At 45.8% G+C, this 19,122-nt stretch overlaps 1 protein-coding gene and 1 non-coding gene across 5 annotated transcripts in view; both read left to right on the top strand.

The window, feature by feature from the left end:
- The first annotated feature begins 1,298 nt into the window (after nucleotides 1-1,298).
- Nucleotides 1,299-19,122, top strand: part of OSBP (oxysterol binding protein) — a 33,457-nt gene continuing 15,633 nt past the window's right edge. For 2 of the 4 annotated variants that reach the window (XR_009052690.1, XM_057727778.1), the window contains exons 1-7: nucleotides 1,299-1,843; nucleotides 6,241-6,449; nucleotides 8,588-8,838; nucleotides 14,599-14,797; nucleotides 15,055-15,157; nucleotides 15,481-15,535; nucleotides 15,722-15,853. Coding sequence is in view for 3 of the 4 variants with exons in the window: in XM_057727778.1 (XP_057583761.1) it covers nucleotides 1,470-1,843; nucleotides 6,241-6,449; nucleotides 8,588-8,838; nucleotides 14,599-14,797; nucleotides 15,055-15,157; nucleotides 15,481-15,535; nucleotides 15,722-15,853 (1,323 nt within the window). In the remaining variant the exon portion in view is untranslated. The remainder of the gene's footprint in view (nucleotides 1,844-6,240; nucleotides 6,450-8,587; nucleotides 8,839-14,598; nucleotides 14,798-15,054; nucleotides 15,158-15,480; nucleotides 15,536-15,721; nucleotides 15,854-19,122) is intronic. The other 2 variants (XM_057727775.1, XM_057727774.1) reach the window with 2 other exon arrangements.
- On the top strand, nucleotides 7,014-7,157 carry LOC130850628 (small nucleolar RNA SNORA48). The gene has a single exon (XR_009052988.1). It is a non-coding gene; the product is annotated as a small nucleolar RNA SNORA48 (small nucleolar RNA).

Raw genomic sequence — 19,122 nt, 5'->3', positions numbered from 1 at the left:
TATTTCTATTGTCTAGCAAAACTACCAAAATTAACAGGTGCTGGGTTCCTCAAAGCTCCATTTGTAACAATAATAGTTCACAACATCTAAATGTTAAATGAGTTAACTGAAGTTGTGACTTTCACAAATGTGTGAACAATGTCAATTTATCTAAAATAACTCTTATCTATGCAAAGTTAAGCATACAAATGTGCGCTTATCATGCTAAAACCAACAAGGGCCTTTAGGACTGTTAGAGAAGCTAGTGGGAAGTACACCTAAAGTCAGGTCCTCGCGAGTCTATTTTCTCCTCATGGCTGGGTAAGCAACTCCTGGAACAGAATTAGAAACATAGGACAGTCTAGAATCAAGAGATAGGGGGTGTGGTGCAATGAGCAAACCAGGGAACAGAATTAGGATGGTGGATTCAGGAGGAAACTGGGGAAGCTATTTCTGGGTTCCCCAGGAACTCAGGCCTCCAACTCGGAGCCAGCTGCTAGAAGGGGGCCCTAAGGAGAGAGAGAGACTCAGGCAGAGGCTGACTACCGAGAATCACTCTTCCTAACAAGAAACCATGGCGATATTAATTCTGAAAGGGGGACTCGAAAACTGCGCATTCATCAAAAAGATAAAATTAAAGTGTTTGAGAAGCTGACTCGCTTCTGCCTTTGGCAAACTTCCCCAAAAGAGAGACGCAGGCGGGCACGCCCCCTAAGCGCTCTTCCCAGATTTTATTGGCTGACCTGGCCTGCCCCTCTCTCAATCGATTTATTTCATTGGTCAGCATTGCCAAGCTCCTGCTTTCACAGACAATTCCAGGAACCAATCATCTCCAACTATCGCCCCGTCCCTCCGCCGACTTGTGAGTGGCATCCATTCCAACCAATAAAAAATGAAAGTGAGGATGCGCAGGCTAGACCCCTCCCCTCTCTCCTCAACGCTTTCAGTAAATGGTAGAAAAGGTTGAGCAGCTGATCCCAACCACCAATCCGTAAGGGCGGAAGAGGGTCGAGGAGACGAGTGATGGGAGGAGGAGACGTGGCGGTGGAGGCGTAAAGTAAAATGAGTGGCAGAAATACTAGCCAATAGATAATCACACTGGCAGAGCAGTCTGCATTCTCTAGCCCTCTCCGAGGGCCGGAGACTTCGGGAAACCACCAATGAGCTTCCTATGAGTCTGATTGGCCTTCACGGGCACCAATCAATAGCGTGCCTGGCGGAAGCGCCCCACCCCGGGCTCTCACTGGGCACTGAGGAATGACAGGCCCGAGAGAAATGCCAATGTCCTAAGGGTCTTCCGCAAGTGACACTCAGTGGCACCAATAGACTTCCTCCTTCCCAGCGGCCGAGCCCTCCTCCTCGCGGCCGGCCTGGCGGGGCGGGGACGTTGTGCGGCGGCGGCTGATGCGCTAGCCGTGTGGGGCCCTCCGGGCGGCGACGGCGGCTCTCGTAGGCGGTTCCGGTCCTGTATCTCCGGGCGGCGGCGGCTTATGGCGGCGACGGAGCTGAGAGGAGTGGTGGGCCCGGGCCCGGCAGCCATGGCGGCCCCGGGCGGCGGTGGCGGAGCCGGGCCCCCCATGGTGGGAGGAGGCGGCGCCGCCGGCGGCCGCGGAGACGCGGGGCCGGGCTCCGGGATCGCGCCGGGCTCGGTGGCTGCGGTGGCGGCGGGCGGCCCTGGCCCCGGGGCCGGGGGAGTGGCAGCGGCGGGCCCGGCTCCTGCGCCGCCTACGGGGGGCTCGGGCGGCTCGGGCGCTGGGGGTTCGGGCTCGGCTCGCGAGGGCTGGCTCTTCAAATGGACCAATTATATCAAAGGCTACCAGCGGCGGTGGTTCGTGCTGAGCAACGGGCTCCTGAGCTACTACAGGTAACTGCTTCCGGGGCGCCGTCCCCCACCGCAGCGCACAGTCCCCGCGCCCTCACCCTCTCCAGCCCGCGCCGCAGCCAAGGTCGCCCCAGGCCCCTTTTCGTCACCTGCGCGCGTTGACAGCCGAGACACGAGCCCACCATCACGAAAGTGACCGCCCCGGGACTTAACCCCCTCCACCTGGGTGACCCACCTTTGGTGCCATACCTTCCCCTCGGTCCCTGGCCCTTCCAGGTGTTCGGAGAGCATCTACTCTTCCATTGTGTGTCCAACAGCGCATTGGTGCAATAATTAATTCTACAAGGAAGGTGCTGTTGCAGGTGGTTATGGGACACGTAGCAGAGGGCAAAGCCCAGCCACCGCTCCCCAGGAACTTATTGTGAAAGTCCCAAGGCTTAGCTCTCTGTGCCTAGTCTCTAGAATTCAAGGTTATTAGCAGCCCTTGATGTACCCGCCTTTGCTCTCTCCACATTCAGGCACAAGGACACCACGCACAGGGTGGCCTCGGTATCTGTCCCCTGTCTTTCGCTCTCCAGGATTTGCCTAGGCTTTCACCTTATGGACAGCCCAGAATGGAGAAGTGCCCTCCAGTGTTTCTTTTATTTTTGCCTGCCCCACCTCCTCCCATGGGAATCATTAAGTGTTCCATCCAGTATGTTTGGGGTCTGTCTGGTTAGTTAGGTTTAAGCGTCATTAAAAGAAGAATCCATGTGTTTTAAATGACTACTTCCGTTCAACAGTGCTTGTTTTGGAATGTTTAATATATGTTTGTGGTGACTCACAGTCTTTCCATAACATAACATAACATGTTTTGGGCTACTCATGTTACTATAGAGAGGTTAAGATACCGGCTTTAGGGATAGGATATAAACACTTCCTGAGAGCTGGGCAGTTTGGATAGGTGTTTTCCATCCAGTATTCCTTGACTCCCAACAACAATCTGGAATTTAGGAGATATTCCCATCTTACCAATGAGGAAACTGAGACTTAGCTTGGGCAACTTTCCTAAGGTCTTGAATCAGGATTTGAAATTCTTTTCACACCTGTAAAACCCAGGTTAGTGTTACATGAATCAGTGAGATACAGAGGTAACTGCTTATCCATAGCAAGTAAGTTTATAGATCGTGAGTCTACATGTATTTTATGCAAAATGTATAGAAGTCTCCTTTAAGGGAGATTTTGCTTAATATAATGGCATTTCTCTAAGTGAAATCTTTTATAAAGATCATTCTGTTGGGATGGCCAAAAAGTTCGTTAAACCTGAATGAACTTTTTGGCCAATCCAATATTTGGGACCCAAAACAGTGTTGTTAAGAATGGCTCACTCTCTTTCTTTTCCTCTGCCCATTGTCACTTTGCCACCTCCTGAGTGAACGAATCTCTTTTCCATCAACTCTTAAAGAATTTGGCTCTTAAAGAATTTTGAGAGGAAACTGAAGATGGGAGTTGGAGGTTGTCGAAGTAGGAATACATTCTTATCTGTGTTAAGATAACACAGTGGAAAACACCTTAACATATCCTCACTGCTTAAGCGACATTAAGACATTTGTGTGTATCATTTGCATTATTATATTCAGAATCGATTTTCATTTTAACCCTTTCTGATCACTTATCCAGGACTGTCGGTTTAAGGTTAAACCATTTTAGTTTGTGCCAGAGTTTTTCCCCTACTCAACTTGGTGTTTTCCTATTACACTGACCATCATTCTGATGTTCAGTTGATTCATATCTTAACTTGGCTTGTAAGTCACTATTAGCACTGATTCCCCATTTTCAGAAGTTGTGTATCAGCTGAGGACTTTCATGTGTGCTTATTTTTCCTCCTCCAAGTTCTTAATCAGATCCACGTTCCAGCCCAGTCGAGTCTTTGATCAGTACCAGCCTTGATCAGTATTGATCTTGGTTGGACAGTAATAACTTATATGTTGTTATCTCTTAAGTCCTTGTAACCACTTTGAACTTCTCTTTTATAAGAGCTAGTGGTACCTGTCTGACTGCAGCTGAAAATCCTTCCAACTCCTTCCTACCAAGCCATATATTGGGAAATATGCCATGGGCTGTCCTTGCCAGCTAAGATGGTTACACCCACAAAACAACCATGCAACAGGATCCAAAGTTATCAAATCTACACACTACCCTCAAAATCACATTGAAGTACTTCCTGTGAACAAACTGGTAGTTTATTCTTCTGAACAGGTTCTTTGGCTCCCCATCTCCTTAGAGTTATTTAGCCAAGTTGTCTTTCCTCCTGCTTTTCATGCCTCCAAAACCAGTCATCTCTTGTATATGCCTTTTACAAAATACTGTTTTCTTTCTAATTCCTAGACCAATCCTCTGATGAACTGTCCTCATAGACTTTGGCAAGCCTTCTTTTTACCTATCTTGTTCTTCCTCACATAAAAAGTTACACAGATGTCCTGTTACTTAAAACCGTATGTAGAATCCCAGCTCTCCCAGACACATCGTGACAAGCCCATAGTATTAGTTTTCCTGGCTAGCTTCTAGAGAGTGAGTTACTATTTTGGCTGGCCTTTTTAGGGAAGAACTTATAAACCAGAAAATACCACCTAATACTGAAGTGCCTTAAGAACTTACCTCGCACCCTGAAAAGCATGTCTTTCTAGCTTCTGCACTAATCATTTGTAAGCATAGGTGTATCTGCTTAAACCCAAGAGCTCCGAAGTCAAGCCTGCCCTACTTCCAGAGTTCTTTGGTATTTTAAAAACTGCTACAGGCTTTAAGTGATTTGAGAAACTTCTTTAGTTCATGAAGATGACCAAAGCAGAAGAAATTCCTAGGAAGTGGCTTGTGGAAAATACCAGCACGTGAGGAATGTGGTAGAAGGTCCAAGTAGCACCTTTGGAGTAGGAAGCAAGGGTGAGCTGGCCTCTCAGCTGTGGGTCTCTAATTCAGCCTGCATTATTCACGATGTAACTGAAGCTGGGGGCAGGGGAGGGGAGGTAAGAATAGATAAAACAGACTCACATTACAGTGTGGCAGGTGTGGGGGATGGAAAATGGCCTGGTTTATTGAGACCCCCCCCAATCCCATACTGCTCATTTGTGCATCTGAGGAAGAAAAACCAGTTTCATGTGACAAACTGAACAATAGCAAATCTGTCTTCCTAAGCACAGTAAACAGACTTTCTCAAATCTACCAAATCTTAGTTTCTAGAGATGGCGAGTGTGTCATTTCTGGCATGCAGGAATTCTGGATGTGCCAGGTATGTTTGGCCCCTTGGCACTCGGGAAAGAGACACGGCTCTGCTTTGCACTGTGGCAGTTGGCAAAGGACTTTGACCGCTTTATGTTCCAAGTTGGTCAGGGAAAATTGCAGTCTCAACATGCAGGTCCCTGGGCGTAATCAGCGGGTGGTGGGGAAATTAGCACAATTTGCTCTGTACACTCAGTTGTGCTAGCAGCTTGATATTTTATGCCAAGTCTCTTGTAGCTTGTTGTCACCAAGCAGTGCTGTAAAGTTCAAAAGTTAGTCTATTAATACAACTGTCAGTCAGTAGAGATGGGGAAAATTTTTACACCCAGTCCTCTGAGAACAGATTTGCTGAATCTTTCCTAGCTATTAATAGGATGGCTTAGGAGTTCCCACCAATAGAGGTCAGTGGACCTTAGGAAAGAATATATTCCAGAAAGATTATACTACCTGGTGATTCTTTAATGATTATTTTTTCTTTACCTCCATTGAAAGCTAGTTATTCCTGTTTCATATCATTTGAGCTGTGGTCAGTATTTAATACTTCAAGCATCGAAGTGTGCCTTACACTTCTGCAAAATAGTTGTAAGAGTAGTGTGACAATTCTCATTTGGGCTGAATTATAGTTGGGGCAGTGGGTGGTTCAATATGTGTAAAATGGGGCTATTCTTTCTCTTAGAAAATAAGATTATTATACAGAATTTTGTTGCATGAGTTTATAAAGCACTATTTCATATTTATATCTTGCTAAATAAAAGGTAACTCCTGACTGCAAAAGGGCACGAGGGAACTTTTGGGGGTGATGGAAATGTTCTACATCTTGATTGTGGAGGTGGTTGCACATTGTATACATTTGTCAAAACTCAGTAAATTGCATACTTAAAATTGCTGGATTAATGTTGTGTGCAGTTATCCTTCAGTGAAGCCTATTTTTTTTTTTTAAGCTAAGGGTGAGAGGAACAGCAGAGCAATAAAATCTGACTCAGAAACAACCCTTATAGGCTCTGGAAGGAAATCCCTACTGATTGTTTTTGAACTTCAGGGAGCCATTTGAGGGAAATATTAGAACTTGCTAATTCCGAAGACTACTGTATTTTCGAAAGGCTTAGAGTTATGAAATGGAATATGATGAAGGGTAAACCACACATCAACTTTCTACTTAGCTTGTCTTTGGCTCGTTATTGCAGGTCAAAGGCAGAAATGAGACATACCTGCCGTGGTACCATCAACCTCGCCACAGCCAACATCACGGTGGAGGACTCCTGCAACTTCATCATTTCCAATGGGGGTGCTCAGACCTACCATCTGAAGGCGAGCTCGGAAGTGGAGCGGCAGCGCTGGGTCACAGCCCTAGAACTGGCCAAGGCCAAGGCCGTGAAGATGCTGGCAGAATCAGGTAGGGAGCGAAGAATACTGTGTCTGGGGAACATTCTGTTGGCCCCTCTTATGCACACATCTTATTTTGCCCCTCCCTGTCATCGAATTATCAGCTGTCTCCTGATGTCTCAGGCTTCTCCTCATCAGGCAGAATTTCTCCTGGAGTGCTAGTTTTCAGTGGGGGGCAGTTCTGCCCCGAAGGGGACATTTGACAGTGTCTGGAGATGTTTTGTTACAGCTGAGGGGTGGTGGTGCTACTGGCACCCAGGGAGTAGAGGCCAGGGATTCCTCTTATCAGTGCACAGGACAGCCCCCCACAACAGAGAGATAGCTGGCCCAAAATGTCAGAATTGTTGAGACTGGGAAACTCTGTCTTCGAAGCATGACAGTTATCCTTTTGGCTTTTAATGCTAACTGACTACCTTAAAATTTTGAGAAATAATTACCTTATTGATCAGTCAGGATTATTACAACTCACAATTTGGATCTGTCCTTTTTTCTTTTCTCCTGACATCTTACTTAATTTGTTGGTTGAATTGAAACCAACAATCTTCGTAGACTGCCAAAAACATTATATGTGCAACTCCCTGGCAGTGGGCAAAGAGACACCTGATGGGTGGTGTTGCTCCTATGTAAGTCAGGGGCGGAGGAGGTTTAGAGCCCACTGTCCATCCCAGTTTGATGCCTGGGTTGGTGACCAGAGCTGTTTCATGCCAGAGGCACATTAAAAAAAAAGTTATATGTGATATTTCCTTTGAAAATCTTTATTTTGCTACCATAGTCTCACTGAAAAAACAAATCTAATTATGTTTTGATTTTTCTTAAAGGAAAATGGTAGGATTTCCCCACAGATGTTGATAGTTTAGTCATACTGAGCTTGTTCACTTAGAGCTGACCAAGATGCTTACCTGCTCACTTTGTTCATCTCTTGTTTTTCTTACCCCTTGTTCTTTCCCATACTGTGTTTAAAATCTCTTAAGCAGTGAAAGGAAAGTTTACTGCCTTGTAAATTTCTGGGTAACAGGTTGTATTTTGACTCTGGCCCTGCCTCTCTATCTAGCAGATAGGGCAGGTCTTTCCTTGTTTCTTTTGTTTTGATTTTAGTGCTGATCTTAGCTCCCCCAAAGGAAGTGACACTGCTGGAAAAGAACTTTGCAGTTACAAAGTGTTAAGGACAAAACTGATAGCAAGAGGCACAACACAGCTCTCTACTTGACGTATTACTTGAGAGTCATTTAAAAGAAGACCTTGCGCAGCTTTCAGTGCAGTGGTGACTTTAGTGTCAAATGAGCTCATCGTGAAGTTCCCGAGTTCTCCCTTAGAAAAGATAAGTTGATGAGTCTTCTGATGATGTGGACGTGGTTTATAGAGAGCTAGGTTGCAATTCTCAATCCATGTCATACAGGGCCCACTGATCACCCAACAGGTGATAGTGGATTTGCACTAATAATCAGTGTCACTGGACTGGGACCCTCAAGCTAGGGTTAAAGCCTCAATAATTCATTCCTAACCCTAAGAGCCATTTAGCTTCTCCATCCTGTCCTCTAGGTCACTGGTTTGCAAACCTCCGTGTGCATCAGAATTACTAAGGCAGCTTATACGAAACACAGATTCCTGGACCTTGCCTCACACCAGCCATATCAAAGTTTTCCTGGAGGTGGGGCCAGAGACTCTGCACCTTTGAGAAGAACCCCAGGGGTGGGACATGAAGGGATTGGATGGAGGTGGGCAGAAGGTACAAGCCTCCGGTTATAAGATAAATATGTAGTGAGGATGTAATGTACAACATGATGACTAGTTTGGTGTATTTGTAAGTTGCTAAGAGAATAGATCCTAAAAGTCTCATCACAAGGAAAAAAACTTCGTTTTGTATCTATATGAGGTGATAGAGGTTAACTTATTTTAATCATTTTAAAATATATGTAAGGTGTATATACTGTACACCTTAAACTTATAACAGTGCTATGTGTCAATTATATCTCAATAAAACCAGAAGAAAAAAAAAACGCACGAGCAGAAAAAATGCTTATTGTTCTCTGCCCCAGAAAAAAAAAAAAAAAACTAGTGGTACCCCAGGTGTTTGTGGGCAGTTCATCTAGGGTTCCAACTCTCAGCCCTGGGCCCAGAGTCCTGTCACTCGCCTTTTCACCCGTCCAGATGAGTCAGGAGATGAAGAGTCTGTCTCACAAACCGACAAGACCGAGCTGCAGAACACCCTGCGGACCCTGTCCAGCAAAGTGGAGGACCTGAGCACGTGCAACGACCTGATCGCCAAGCATGGCACGGCGCTGCAGCGCTCGCTCAGCGAGCTGGAGTCCCTGCGGCTGCCGGCCGAGAGCAATGAGAAGATCAAACAGGTCAACGAGCGGGCCACGCTCTTCAGGATAACGTCCAATGCCATGATCAACGTAAGCTCACTCGTGTCTGCCTTGCTTTTTGCTTCTTTCCCCTTTGAAATGTAATTCTCCCCAAATGCTGGAAAATCGTGATTGGTAAAGCGTAGAACATGAGGTCCTGTTTCATTGTTCAAGGGACTTGCATTACATTTTTTTGTTGCATGAAAGGGAACAGGGTGCAGAGATGGAATGACTTTTCTGCTCTGCTCAGATGGTCAAGAAGACACTGTTCTGGCCCACGAGTTAGTTAGGAGTCTGGAGTTCCAGCCCTGCTTCTGCCACCAGCAGGGCATCTGATGGTGATGTTCGTTGAGTCCTTTCACCTCTCTGGGTTGTGATTCTGTCTGTCTGTCTATCTATTTTTCTCTATCTGTTGGAACTAAAAGGTCTTCATGGGCCCTCTCCACTTTCACGTTCTTTGAGATTTCCGTTGGTGTCTGACCCCTACTTTGCTAATGCACCCTGCCCGCCAGTGTGGTATGTAGGGGCTGGATCGAGAACCTTGTCATCCTGGTTGGTCCCATCTTTAGTCTTTGATTTGAGGGGTAATTCTGGGGGATAAGACAAGATACTCAACCTTGGGCACTTTTCTTTTCAAAAGAAGGGGCCCGTGCTTCTGCCTCCATATAGCTCCTGGCTCGGGTGGCTGTCATTGGTCGGGGGAATACCTTGGCTGCGTGGGTGCAGGGCTCCACGCCACTGGCATTGGTGATGTGTGTTGTATACTGGGTGATAGGTATGGCTTGAGTGCAAGGTTTAAACGGTGCCGTTTTTCCTCTGCTGTTGACTGATCCTCGCCTGGCAGGTTCTTTTAATCAGCTTGCACATAGGAACACGAGAGGATAGTTTACAAGGCACATGAGAAGACTGCTTTGTGAGACAGGGCTTATAGAGGTGGTTGTTCTGTTTTTGTTTTCCTATCTGATTAAATGAGATGAACTTACTTCACTAGGGCCAGATTTTTCCCTATTTAAGGAGTGATGGCACTTCCCTGGTGGCGCAGTGGTTAAGACTCCACGATCCCAATGCAGGGGGCCCGAGTTCAATCCATGGTTAGGGAACTAGATCCTTCATGCATGCTGCAACTAAGGGTTTACATGCTGCAACTAAGGGGCTGGCGAGCCACAACTAAGACCTGGTGCAACCAAATAAATATTTAAAGAAAAAAGAGTGATAATAAGGCATCTGCTTAGAACTAATTTAGCTCATGTGGCTCTTAGAGATCGAAGGTCTTTTCCTATGACCAAGGGGAGATTTCGTTTTTCACATTTAAAACTCCTTTGTGTTTTTTTTTTATCTATTTAAGTAGTTTTTTTATTTTTTTTTAATTTTTTAAAGAACTTTTATTGAAATAACAGTTAACAGACAATAAACTGCATATATTTAGAGTGTACAATTTGGTATCCCAATATCCCGATTCATTCCCCGCCAACCCTCCCCACTTTCCCCACTTGGTGTCCATATGTTTGTTCTCTACATCTGTGTTGTGTTGCAAACTGCTTGATTTGTACCATTTTTCTGTAGTCTGCATATATGTTAATATACGATATTTGTTTTTCTCTTTCTGACTCACTTCACTCTGTATGACAGTCTCTAGGTCCATCCATGTCTCCACAAATGTCCCAATTTCACTGCTTTTTACAGCTGAGTAACATTCCATTGTATATATGTACCACATCTTTATCCATTCATCTGTTGATGGACGTTTAGGTTGCTTCCATGACCTGGCTATTGTAAATAGTGCTACAATGAACATTGGAGTGCATGTGTCTTTTTGAATTATAGTTTTCTCTGGGTATATGCCCAGTAGTGGGATTGCTGGGTCATATGGTAACTCTATTTTTAATTTTGCAAGGAACCTCCATACTGATCTCCATAGTGGCTGTATCAATTTACATTCCCACCAACAGTGCAGGAGGGTTCCCTTTTCTCCACACCCTCTCCAGCATTTACTGTTTGTAGATTTTCTGATGATGCCCATTCTAACCGGTGTGAGGTGATACCTCATTGTAGTTTTGATTTTGATTTCTCTAATAATGAGTGATGTTGAGCAGCTTTTCATGTGCCTCTTGGCCATCCGTATGTCTTCTTTGGAGAAATGCCTATTTAGGTCTTCTGCCCATTATTTGACTGGGCTGTTTGGTGTTTTGATATTGAGCTGCATGAACTGTTTATGTATTTTGGAGATTAATCCTCTGTCTGTTGATTCGTTTGCAAATATTTTCTCCCATTCTGAGGGTTGTCTTTTTGTCTTGTTTATAGTTTCCTTTGCTGTGCAGAAGCTTTGAAGTTTCATTAGGTCCCACTTATTTATTTTTGTTTTTATTTCCATTGCTCAAGGGGGTGGATCAAAAACAAGATCTCGCTGTGATTTGTCGAAGAGTGTTCTTCCTATGTTTTCCTCTAGGAAAACTCCTTTGTTTCTTAATAGAAAGTTGTGATACTTTACTCTTGTGTCATTTTCTGAAGCATTGAACATTCTCTTCAGTGCTCTGACTCACACAAAGTAGAGGAGAGAAATTATTTTGTCCACTTAAGGATTGCAGGCAGATCCATGTCTCCCAGCAGCATTCTGCAGGCCAGCACTGGTGCTTGTGTTTCTGATGTCTGGTCATGTGCTCTCCTTCCAAACTCTTGTACTTCTTGGTGCCCATGTGCCTGTTTTTCTGGTCTTCCTGTGATCTGGAAGACCTCGTAAATCATACAGGTCATTTAATCAATAGTAAGTAAACATACTTTTGAAATAGAACAGCTCAGGACACAATCGTCTGTTATCTTTTATCCAGGTCAGGTGGACACCCTGCTCCATGACAATTTTTTTTCCTACTCTGATAGGAAAATTTTGCCAAACAAAACACATCTTGATTTAAAAATGTCTTTAAAAACTGAAACTTTATTTTGTACTTTTCTCTTGAAAGTATGCTTATCTTTGTTCCTGGGAACAGTTCTTTTTCCCTGAGTTCTAGGTATCCAGAGTTTGTGTCAGTTCTCACTTTGTTCTCCCTGGGTGCGCTGTCTTTGCCCCTTTCATAGCTGGTTACTGCTGGAAATGCATTTTTTATCCCTGTGTTGTTTCCTTTGTACCTTTTAGGGGGTGACGGCAAGGCCTTAACCCTGACATGCTAGCACATCACATCTCTAAACAGGCAATGCTATAGCAAAGGAAGAATGCAGTGATTTCACTCAGTTGCCTGCTTGCTTAGGATATAGCTTTTCTTACTTCCAGAGTGAAGCTCAGCAGGGGAGTGAATTTGACACTGCGCTAGTGCATCCATTTGCTAATTCATCGAACACCTATTGAGCACCTTCTGTGTTCTAGGCACTGTGCCAGGGGGTATAAAACTAATGTGGCTGTGGTCCCTGCCCTCAGGGAGGTTACTGTCCAGTGAAGGGCCAGAGAAGTGAACAGATCATTATGGAGCGCGCCCAGTGCTAGGAGAGATGCGAGCACAGGCTGCGGTGCTATAGTACCTGGGGGGTGTCTAGCTCAGACCAGGAGGATTTGAGAAGGTAACACCTCAACTAAATTCTGAAAGACACAGGAGAGTCTTCCTAGGAAAAAAAGGCGACACAGAATTTGGGGCCCTGAAGTCCAACTGCCCCAGTTAACCATCTCTGTTACCTGGGGCACCCTACTTCCTCTGTGACTCCAGTTCCTTGTCTGTGAATGGTGATGATCCTAGTAGCTGCTCTCAGGGTGTGGAAAGACTTTTATTCGATAAGGAATGTTGAGTGTTCAGTAAAGTGCCTGGCATATAATCGGCTCTCACCAACTTTATGATCACTGTTCTTCAAAGGAAGTGAGGGAGGAGAGTTGATACCACTGTGGCACCTGTGGACCCGCCCTCTCTCCCAAAGTCTAGAGGCCACTTCCAGTTGACTGTTAGCCTAGCAAGGAAGTAGCTAGAGAGAGGCTGAAGAGGAATTAAATATGGGCGGGGTTGGGGTGGGGGTGGGGGGCTGTATGTGCAGATCCTACTAAATGGGCTTGGTAGTAGTGGATTAGAAGAGGATAAGACCGATTTTGATGCAGGCTTAACTATAATAGCTAACACCTTACTGAATGATTCCTGCGAGCCTGGTCTTAAGTGCTTTGCACATTAAGCAATAGCACTTTGAGATGGCCACTGTTGTCATTCTTTGTTTACCGATGAGGAAGGTGAGGCACCAAGAGGTTAAATAACTTGCTAAAAATTCCATAGTTAGGTAGTAGGATGGAGCTGTAACAACTCCAGAGTATGTCCTCTGTACTGCCTCTGAGTGTGGAGGATGGAAAGAAGTGTACAGATTCCAGAAATATCAGAGAAGAATCAATAGGCTTTGATCATTGGATGTGGGGAGGGAAGAAGAGAAACAAAGATGCCTCTTAGTTTTCTGGTTTGTGCAGGGGGAAGGGCCCTGGAACTGTTCTTGGGATGGAGATGCAGAGTCAGAAAGGGGACGTGGTGAGTTCACTGTGGGAGCCACTGATTCTGAGATTACCATGAGCTACTGAGCAGGCTGTCTTGTAGTCTGGTCTGCAGCTCCCTGGGCGCAGCTGGAATTACTGATTTAGTAGGCATCAGCCCACAGGCAAAGGTTGAAACCATGGGAGGAGATATTGTTTACCTTTTAGTTTCTCTTTAGCAGGGTATAGACTTTTAAGCTTACATTGCTTCCTTCCTTCGTTTATTTATTAAGTAAACTTTATCAGGCTCCCAACTATCTACAAAGCAGCTAAGTTAGGAGCTGGAGATGAGTATGTGAATAAGCTATAAATGGTATCTTCAAGTCGTTCACAATCTATCTGGAGAGAAAGTCACGATACTGCCGTGGATGGTGCAAAACAGAAATCCATGCAAAGTGCGGTGGAAAGTAGAGGAGAGACTGGCTACTTATGAGATGGGGGGTGTGGGAGAGCGCCACAGAAGTGACATTTGCCATAGATCTTAAAGAATGAAGAGGGCTTGGCCAAGTAGGGAAAGGGGGTGGGAAGGCATTCTATGCCAGGCAGACAGCACGTGCTGCGATAGGCAGGCCTGAAAGAAATCTGCCTGTCTGAGAAAGGGGGAGCAGTTCAGGGGGGCTGCACAGCAGGGTGCAGAGGCGGGTCCGGCTGCCTGGACAGGAGGACACAAGGGCCCTTTATATCCACAACCAACAGGTAGGATTTGGTCCTAATATCAATGGGGAGCCAGTGAAAGGACTGATGTGGTCAGGGTTGTGTTTTGTCTCTAGAGCTCTTCTTTGATTCCTCAGGTAGGCTTCTGATTTTTAAGGTCAGTTGTTCTCTTAGTGAGCAAAATAAAAACCAACTAAATTTCTCCACATTTGGTCTAATTCAGTGCAGACTCTGTTCTCCGTGTCTGAATTGGTCAGCTTTAGGTGACTTGAGTAGTTGAGAATGTATTGAAAGCACTTATCCCGTGCTTTTTCTCACCTTTCAGTCTACGGGTTTCTTCTTTGGCGCAGTTCACATAGCTGTCCTTCGTGATGTTGCCACAAGTACTTTGTGTAGGTTTGTTGCTCACTTGGCATTTGTTTGGTCCTCATGACCAGGAAAATAGGAAAGAACCATGACGACCACATTCAAACGTTTTTTTTTTTGGAGTTGACCTTGATTGTATCACGGAGCTGGCTGTCCCTGATACTGTGGAGAAACAGGGAAGGCCTTTCACTGTAATTTGTGAGTTCAAGTTCCCAGAATAGGGTTACTTCATGGGCTTACCGAGGCCTGAGGGGAATCTCTGACTAGTTGAGTTGAGGCGACCCGCGTTGACTTTCTCCATACAGGCCTGCAGAGATTTCCTTGTGTTAGCCCAGACCCACAGTAAAAAGTGGCAGAAGTCCCTACAGTATGAGAGAGACCAGCGTATCCGCCTGGAGGAGACCCTGGAGCAGCTGGCAAAGCAGCATAATCACCTGGAGAGAGCCTTCCGGGGAGCCACGGTGCTGCCGGCACACACCCCCGGCAGCGCCGGTTCTGGTAAAGGTGAGATGCTTGCTTGCTTCTTGGATAGCCTGTTCTGATCCAAGCCAGATGGTTTTCTGCAGCTGATAGAGGGAGCTCCACATTCTCCAGAATCGGTGACTCATTGGAAATGGAATTCGAGCCCTTTCTTTCTTCGGACTTTTCCACTGCTTCCTGTCGTTTGTTACTATGTATGTGGTTAGTGTTTAAAAGATCCTGCCGTGCCAGGTTTTGGTAAAGGCAGCCAAAGTAAGCGAATGGGGCTTTCCTCCTTGTAGATCAGTGCTGCTCCGGCAAAGGAGACATGAGCGATGAGGACGACGAGAACGAATTTTTTGATGCTCCTGAGATCATCACTGTACCTGAAAATCTGGGCCACAAGTAAGTTGGTTTTGACTACCCCTCCCCCCCCAAATGAACATATCTGGCCATCAAAAGGTTAGAAGTGCTTCAGTGGGAGTATCATAGTTGTTTACTAAAATCTGGACTCTTCCTTAAGTAAGTAGAGGACTGTCAGCTCTTTTACGTGAACACGTTCTCCAGAGATGTTTATTCATACATACTCTTTCCTAAGTGTCGTCGTTTGATCGCTCATTAATAAGTGTGTGTAGTGTCCTTAGCATCCTGCTTTGGAAGGACAGGGCGAGGACCAAACTCTAGTTCTGATCTTTATTCTAATTCTCATACATTTCCCATCCATTTAGACGTACTGGCAGCAACATCAGCGGAGCCAGCAGTGACATCAGCCTGGATGAACAGGTAACTCTTATTTGGGAATTATCAAGAGTGAGGAACTTAGGTGTCATTCCCAAGGATTTGTTTGTAAAGTACTAAGAGAAACAGAAAATACAGATTTTTTTTTTTAAGCATGGGGGAAGGGAAGCTTATAAATACTGGGTTTTCTGTTCTTTGTGGGTGATTGAATGGCTTTGTTTTTGCGCTTAGTACAAGCATCAGCTGGAAGAGACCAAGAAGGAAAAGAGAACGAGGATACCATACAAGCCAAACTATAGCCTCAACTTGTGGAGCATCATGAAGAACTGCATCGGAAAAGAACTCTCCAAGATCCCCATGCCGGTGAGGGTCTTGCACGACCAGCCTCTGCCCGGAAGGCCTCTCAGGCCCCGGTCAGAAGAGTGCTGCCGGGACAGCCACCACCCACTCCTGTGGCTGTTTGTGGCATGGTCCTTGTTACCCTTACAATCACAAACTGTCCCTTAAAACTAGCTGCTTCACTTTTGCCTGGGGACCTGGTGTGTTTCCAGATCACCCAGGAGCAGATGCATCTGTTCAGTAGCAGTTCTTTATGAGCAAATTCCTATGCCAGATGTTCTGGGGACTTGCAAAGGTAAATTTAGCATCGTTTCTGTTTTCAAGAAGCATGTAGTTCAAGAGACAGATGTGAAAACAAGTAGAAAATATTCCATCCTATGATAGTGTGATGCGAAGTACTGTACATACAAAGGTTTGGGAAGCACAGAAGCAAAGCCAGTTCATTCCAGCCAGGAAGCTGTGGACCATCTCCATGGTGAAGGAGGTGTTTGGGCTGACCTCCCTGCTTTCTGTCATGCCCTCCTCCAGTCTGTCCACACTGTTGTAAAAAGGGATCTTTTTTTTTTTTAAGCTCTTTATTGGAATATAATTGCTTTACACTCTTGTACCAGCTAATGAGGTACACCATAGTGAATCAGCTGTATTTATACACATATCCCCATATCCCCTCCCTCCTGCAACAAACACCCCCCCACCCTCCCCGTCCCGGCCCTCTAAGGCATCACCCATCATCGAGTTGATCTCCAAAAGGGATCTTTTTAATACTGCAAATGTAGTCATGTCATTCCTTAGCTTAAAATCCTTTCCTCGGTCCTTACTAGTTTGAGAGTAGTCCAGATCCCTTAGTGGGCTTGATATCAGTACTTCCTCCCCAAGGACAGGCTCCACCCAGACACATGTGGTGTTCTGATCTTTGGGAGTTACCTCCAGTTACTCTCACCAGCATCTTGGCTTTTTCCACTCAGAGCATTTGCATACACTGCTCTTTCTGCCCACACTGTCATCAGCTCCCCACCCACCCTCGCCACTTTTCTTTTGCCCTGGCTGATACCGTTTTCTTCAGGGTTCAGCTACGGTGTCATCTCTTTCAGCAAACCTTCACCCATGCATCCGGTCAAGGCAAGCCATCTGTCCCTGTGTTCCAACAAGTGCCACTGTTTATTTCTGGGCACTGGGTTTCACTTGCTGGTTCACTCCTCAAGTGTTCATTGACTGTCTAGCTGCCTGGGGTTGTATCAGTGTATCAGGTATAGGTTCAATTTAAAGAATGCAAAATATGTTAGTTCAGACTAGGGGTCAGCAAACTCTGGCCTTGGGGCCAAATCTAGCTGCCAGCTCTATAGCCCACAAGCTAAGCATAGTTTTTGTGTTTTTAAATGGTTGAAAAATATCAAAAGGAGGTTAATATTTTGTGATGTGAAAATTATACGCAGTTTGAATGTTAGTGTCCATGAAGTTTTATTGGAACACAGTAAATGCTCGTTCGTTTGCTGTTTGTGGCTGATTTCATCTTAGAACAGCAGTGTTGAGTAGGTGTGACAGAGGCCATATGGCCCTCGAAGCCTAAATATTTCCTGTCTAGCCTTCACAGAAAAAGCTGGCCAACAAATATTAGCTCAACTGATTATCATGTTAAAGTCCAGAAGTAGGTGGTCCAGAGCTGGTACGATACTCCGCACTGTCATGGCTGGGCTCCTTTCTGTCCTGTTGTTCTGCTGCCTGTGGCCTCAGTTCCTAGGTGCTCAGTAGCTGCTCTAGCTCAGGCCATCAGGGTCTCATCCCAGTCAGCAAGAAGAGGGAGAGAGGAGAAGGCCATGCCCTGCCTTTTAAGGGTGCTCCCTGGAAATTGCATGAACCATTTTCCCTTGAATCTCTTTGGCCAGAACTTCGTTATATGGCGTCAGCTAGCTGGAGAGGAGGCTAGAAATGAAGACTTCTATTTTCGGTGGCATTGGCCTAGTTAAAAATTGGGGATTCTGCTGCTTATAGAAGAAAGGAAGAGTGGGAGTGGGGGTTGCCTGCAGGTTCTTCCCACAGCTGGGTACGTGGCATATAGAAATACAGACAGGTTCTCCTAGTCTCTTAGGGCTTATGGGCCAGTGGTTTCCACCTCTCCATAGACCATTCTTCACGGGCAGAAACTGTCTTATTGGTCTCTATATCCTTGATGCTTAGCCAGTGCCTGGCACATATATATCATTCAGCAAATGTTAAAGTAATTAATTAACTGGGTCTTGGAAAACAAACAGATTTGTATGTAAGCGTGTAGGATTTTTGTTAGAAAAATGTTGACCTCCAGACAGGAAAAGGCCATGAATAAGCACATTGGAGAAACATAAGTGCTTCACTGGGGGCCTGAAAAGAAGCCCCATTTCTTTGCCTAGTGCCTTGAAGGAAGTGGTGGGAAGGTAGGCTGGAAAGGCAAGTCATTGCAGCCTCAGAAATGCAGTTCCTGTTTAGAGATAGCTTCTGAGTCCAGGTGACCTCTCCGTCCTCCTTTACCATTAGTTCCTTGTTGACATTGTTACAAGGAATGTGCAGTCCTGTACCTGTTTGCCTGTGGATCTAGCCCTCGCCCTTCCCCTGCTCTGTGCTGTGTCACAGGAAAGCTGATCCCTCCAGGCCATGTTTCTCAGGCTTCCGTGTCTGGCTGGGCTCCACCAGGGCGAGGCATCAGAAGGGGTTTGGAGCGGGAGGAAAGGAGAGCCCCAGGGTTCTCCCTGCCCTGGCTGCATTCTCTCGGGCTGTGTGCTGGCAGCAGCTGTGTGGCTCTAGTTTCCACCGGACAGGCCCCCCTGAGGTTTTAGCTTCTGCGCATGCCTCTGGCCTCTGTGCTGCAGTGATACCACTGCTCTCTTTGTCCCTCCAGCCTACCGATGGTTATGGCTTCCTGCTGCTAATCTCTAGGCTGTCTTTTTGTGCTGCCCAGCTCTCCATCAGCTGTATAACTCATGCCTTGCTTCCTTCCACTGTAAATTCTCAGGTTTATTTGTTTCCCTATTAGGCCTCTGAGTGATAAAATGATCAGTGTGAAAAGCCTGGCACTTTCGGAGAAACCATGGTTCCTGAAACAGCTGTTGGGGGGCAGGGCTGTGTGTGTGTGATAAGCAGTGGTAGGCTTAGGATGCACTAATTCTAGACCCCTGTAGCCCCCTGTGGAACACACCGCCCGTCCCATTTTCCTTGAAATGCATGGAAATGTTACTGCATGGTGCCTGCAGTTCTGCCACTGAGAGATTTTGTTGGTATAGTTAATAAGTACCCTCTTTTAAATAAAAGCTCCTTGAGGATTC

This window comes from Hippopotamus amphibius, chromosome 3, assembly GCF_030028045.1.
Source record: "Hippopotamus amphibius kiboko isolate mHipAmp2 chromosome 3, mHipAmp2.hap2, whole genome shotgun sequence".
NCBI classification, from domain to species: Eukaryota; Metazoa; Chordata; class Mammalia; order Artiodactyla; family Hippopotamidae; genus Hippopotamus; species Hippopotamus amphibius.
Note: the sequence above shows the minus strand (reverse complement) of the source record. Positions and strands in the feature narration are given on the sequence as shown.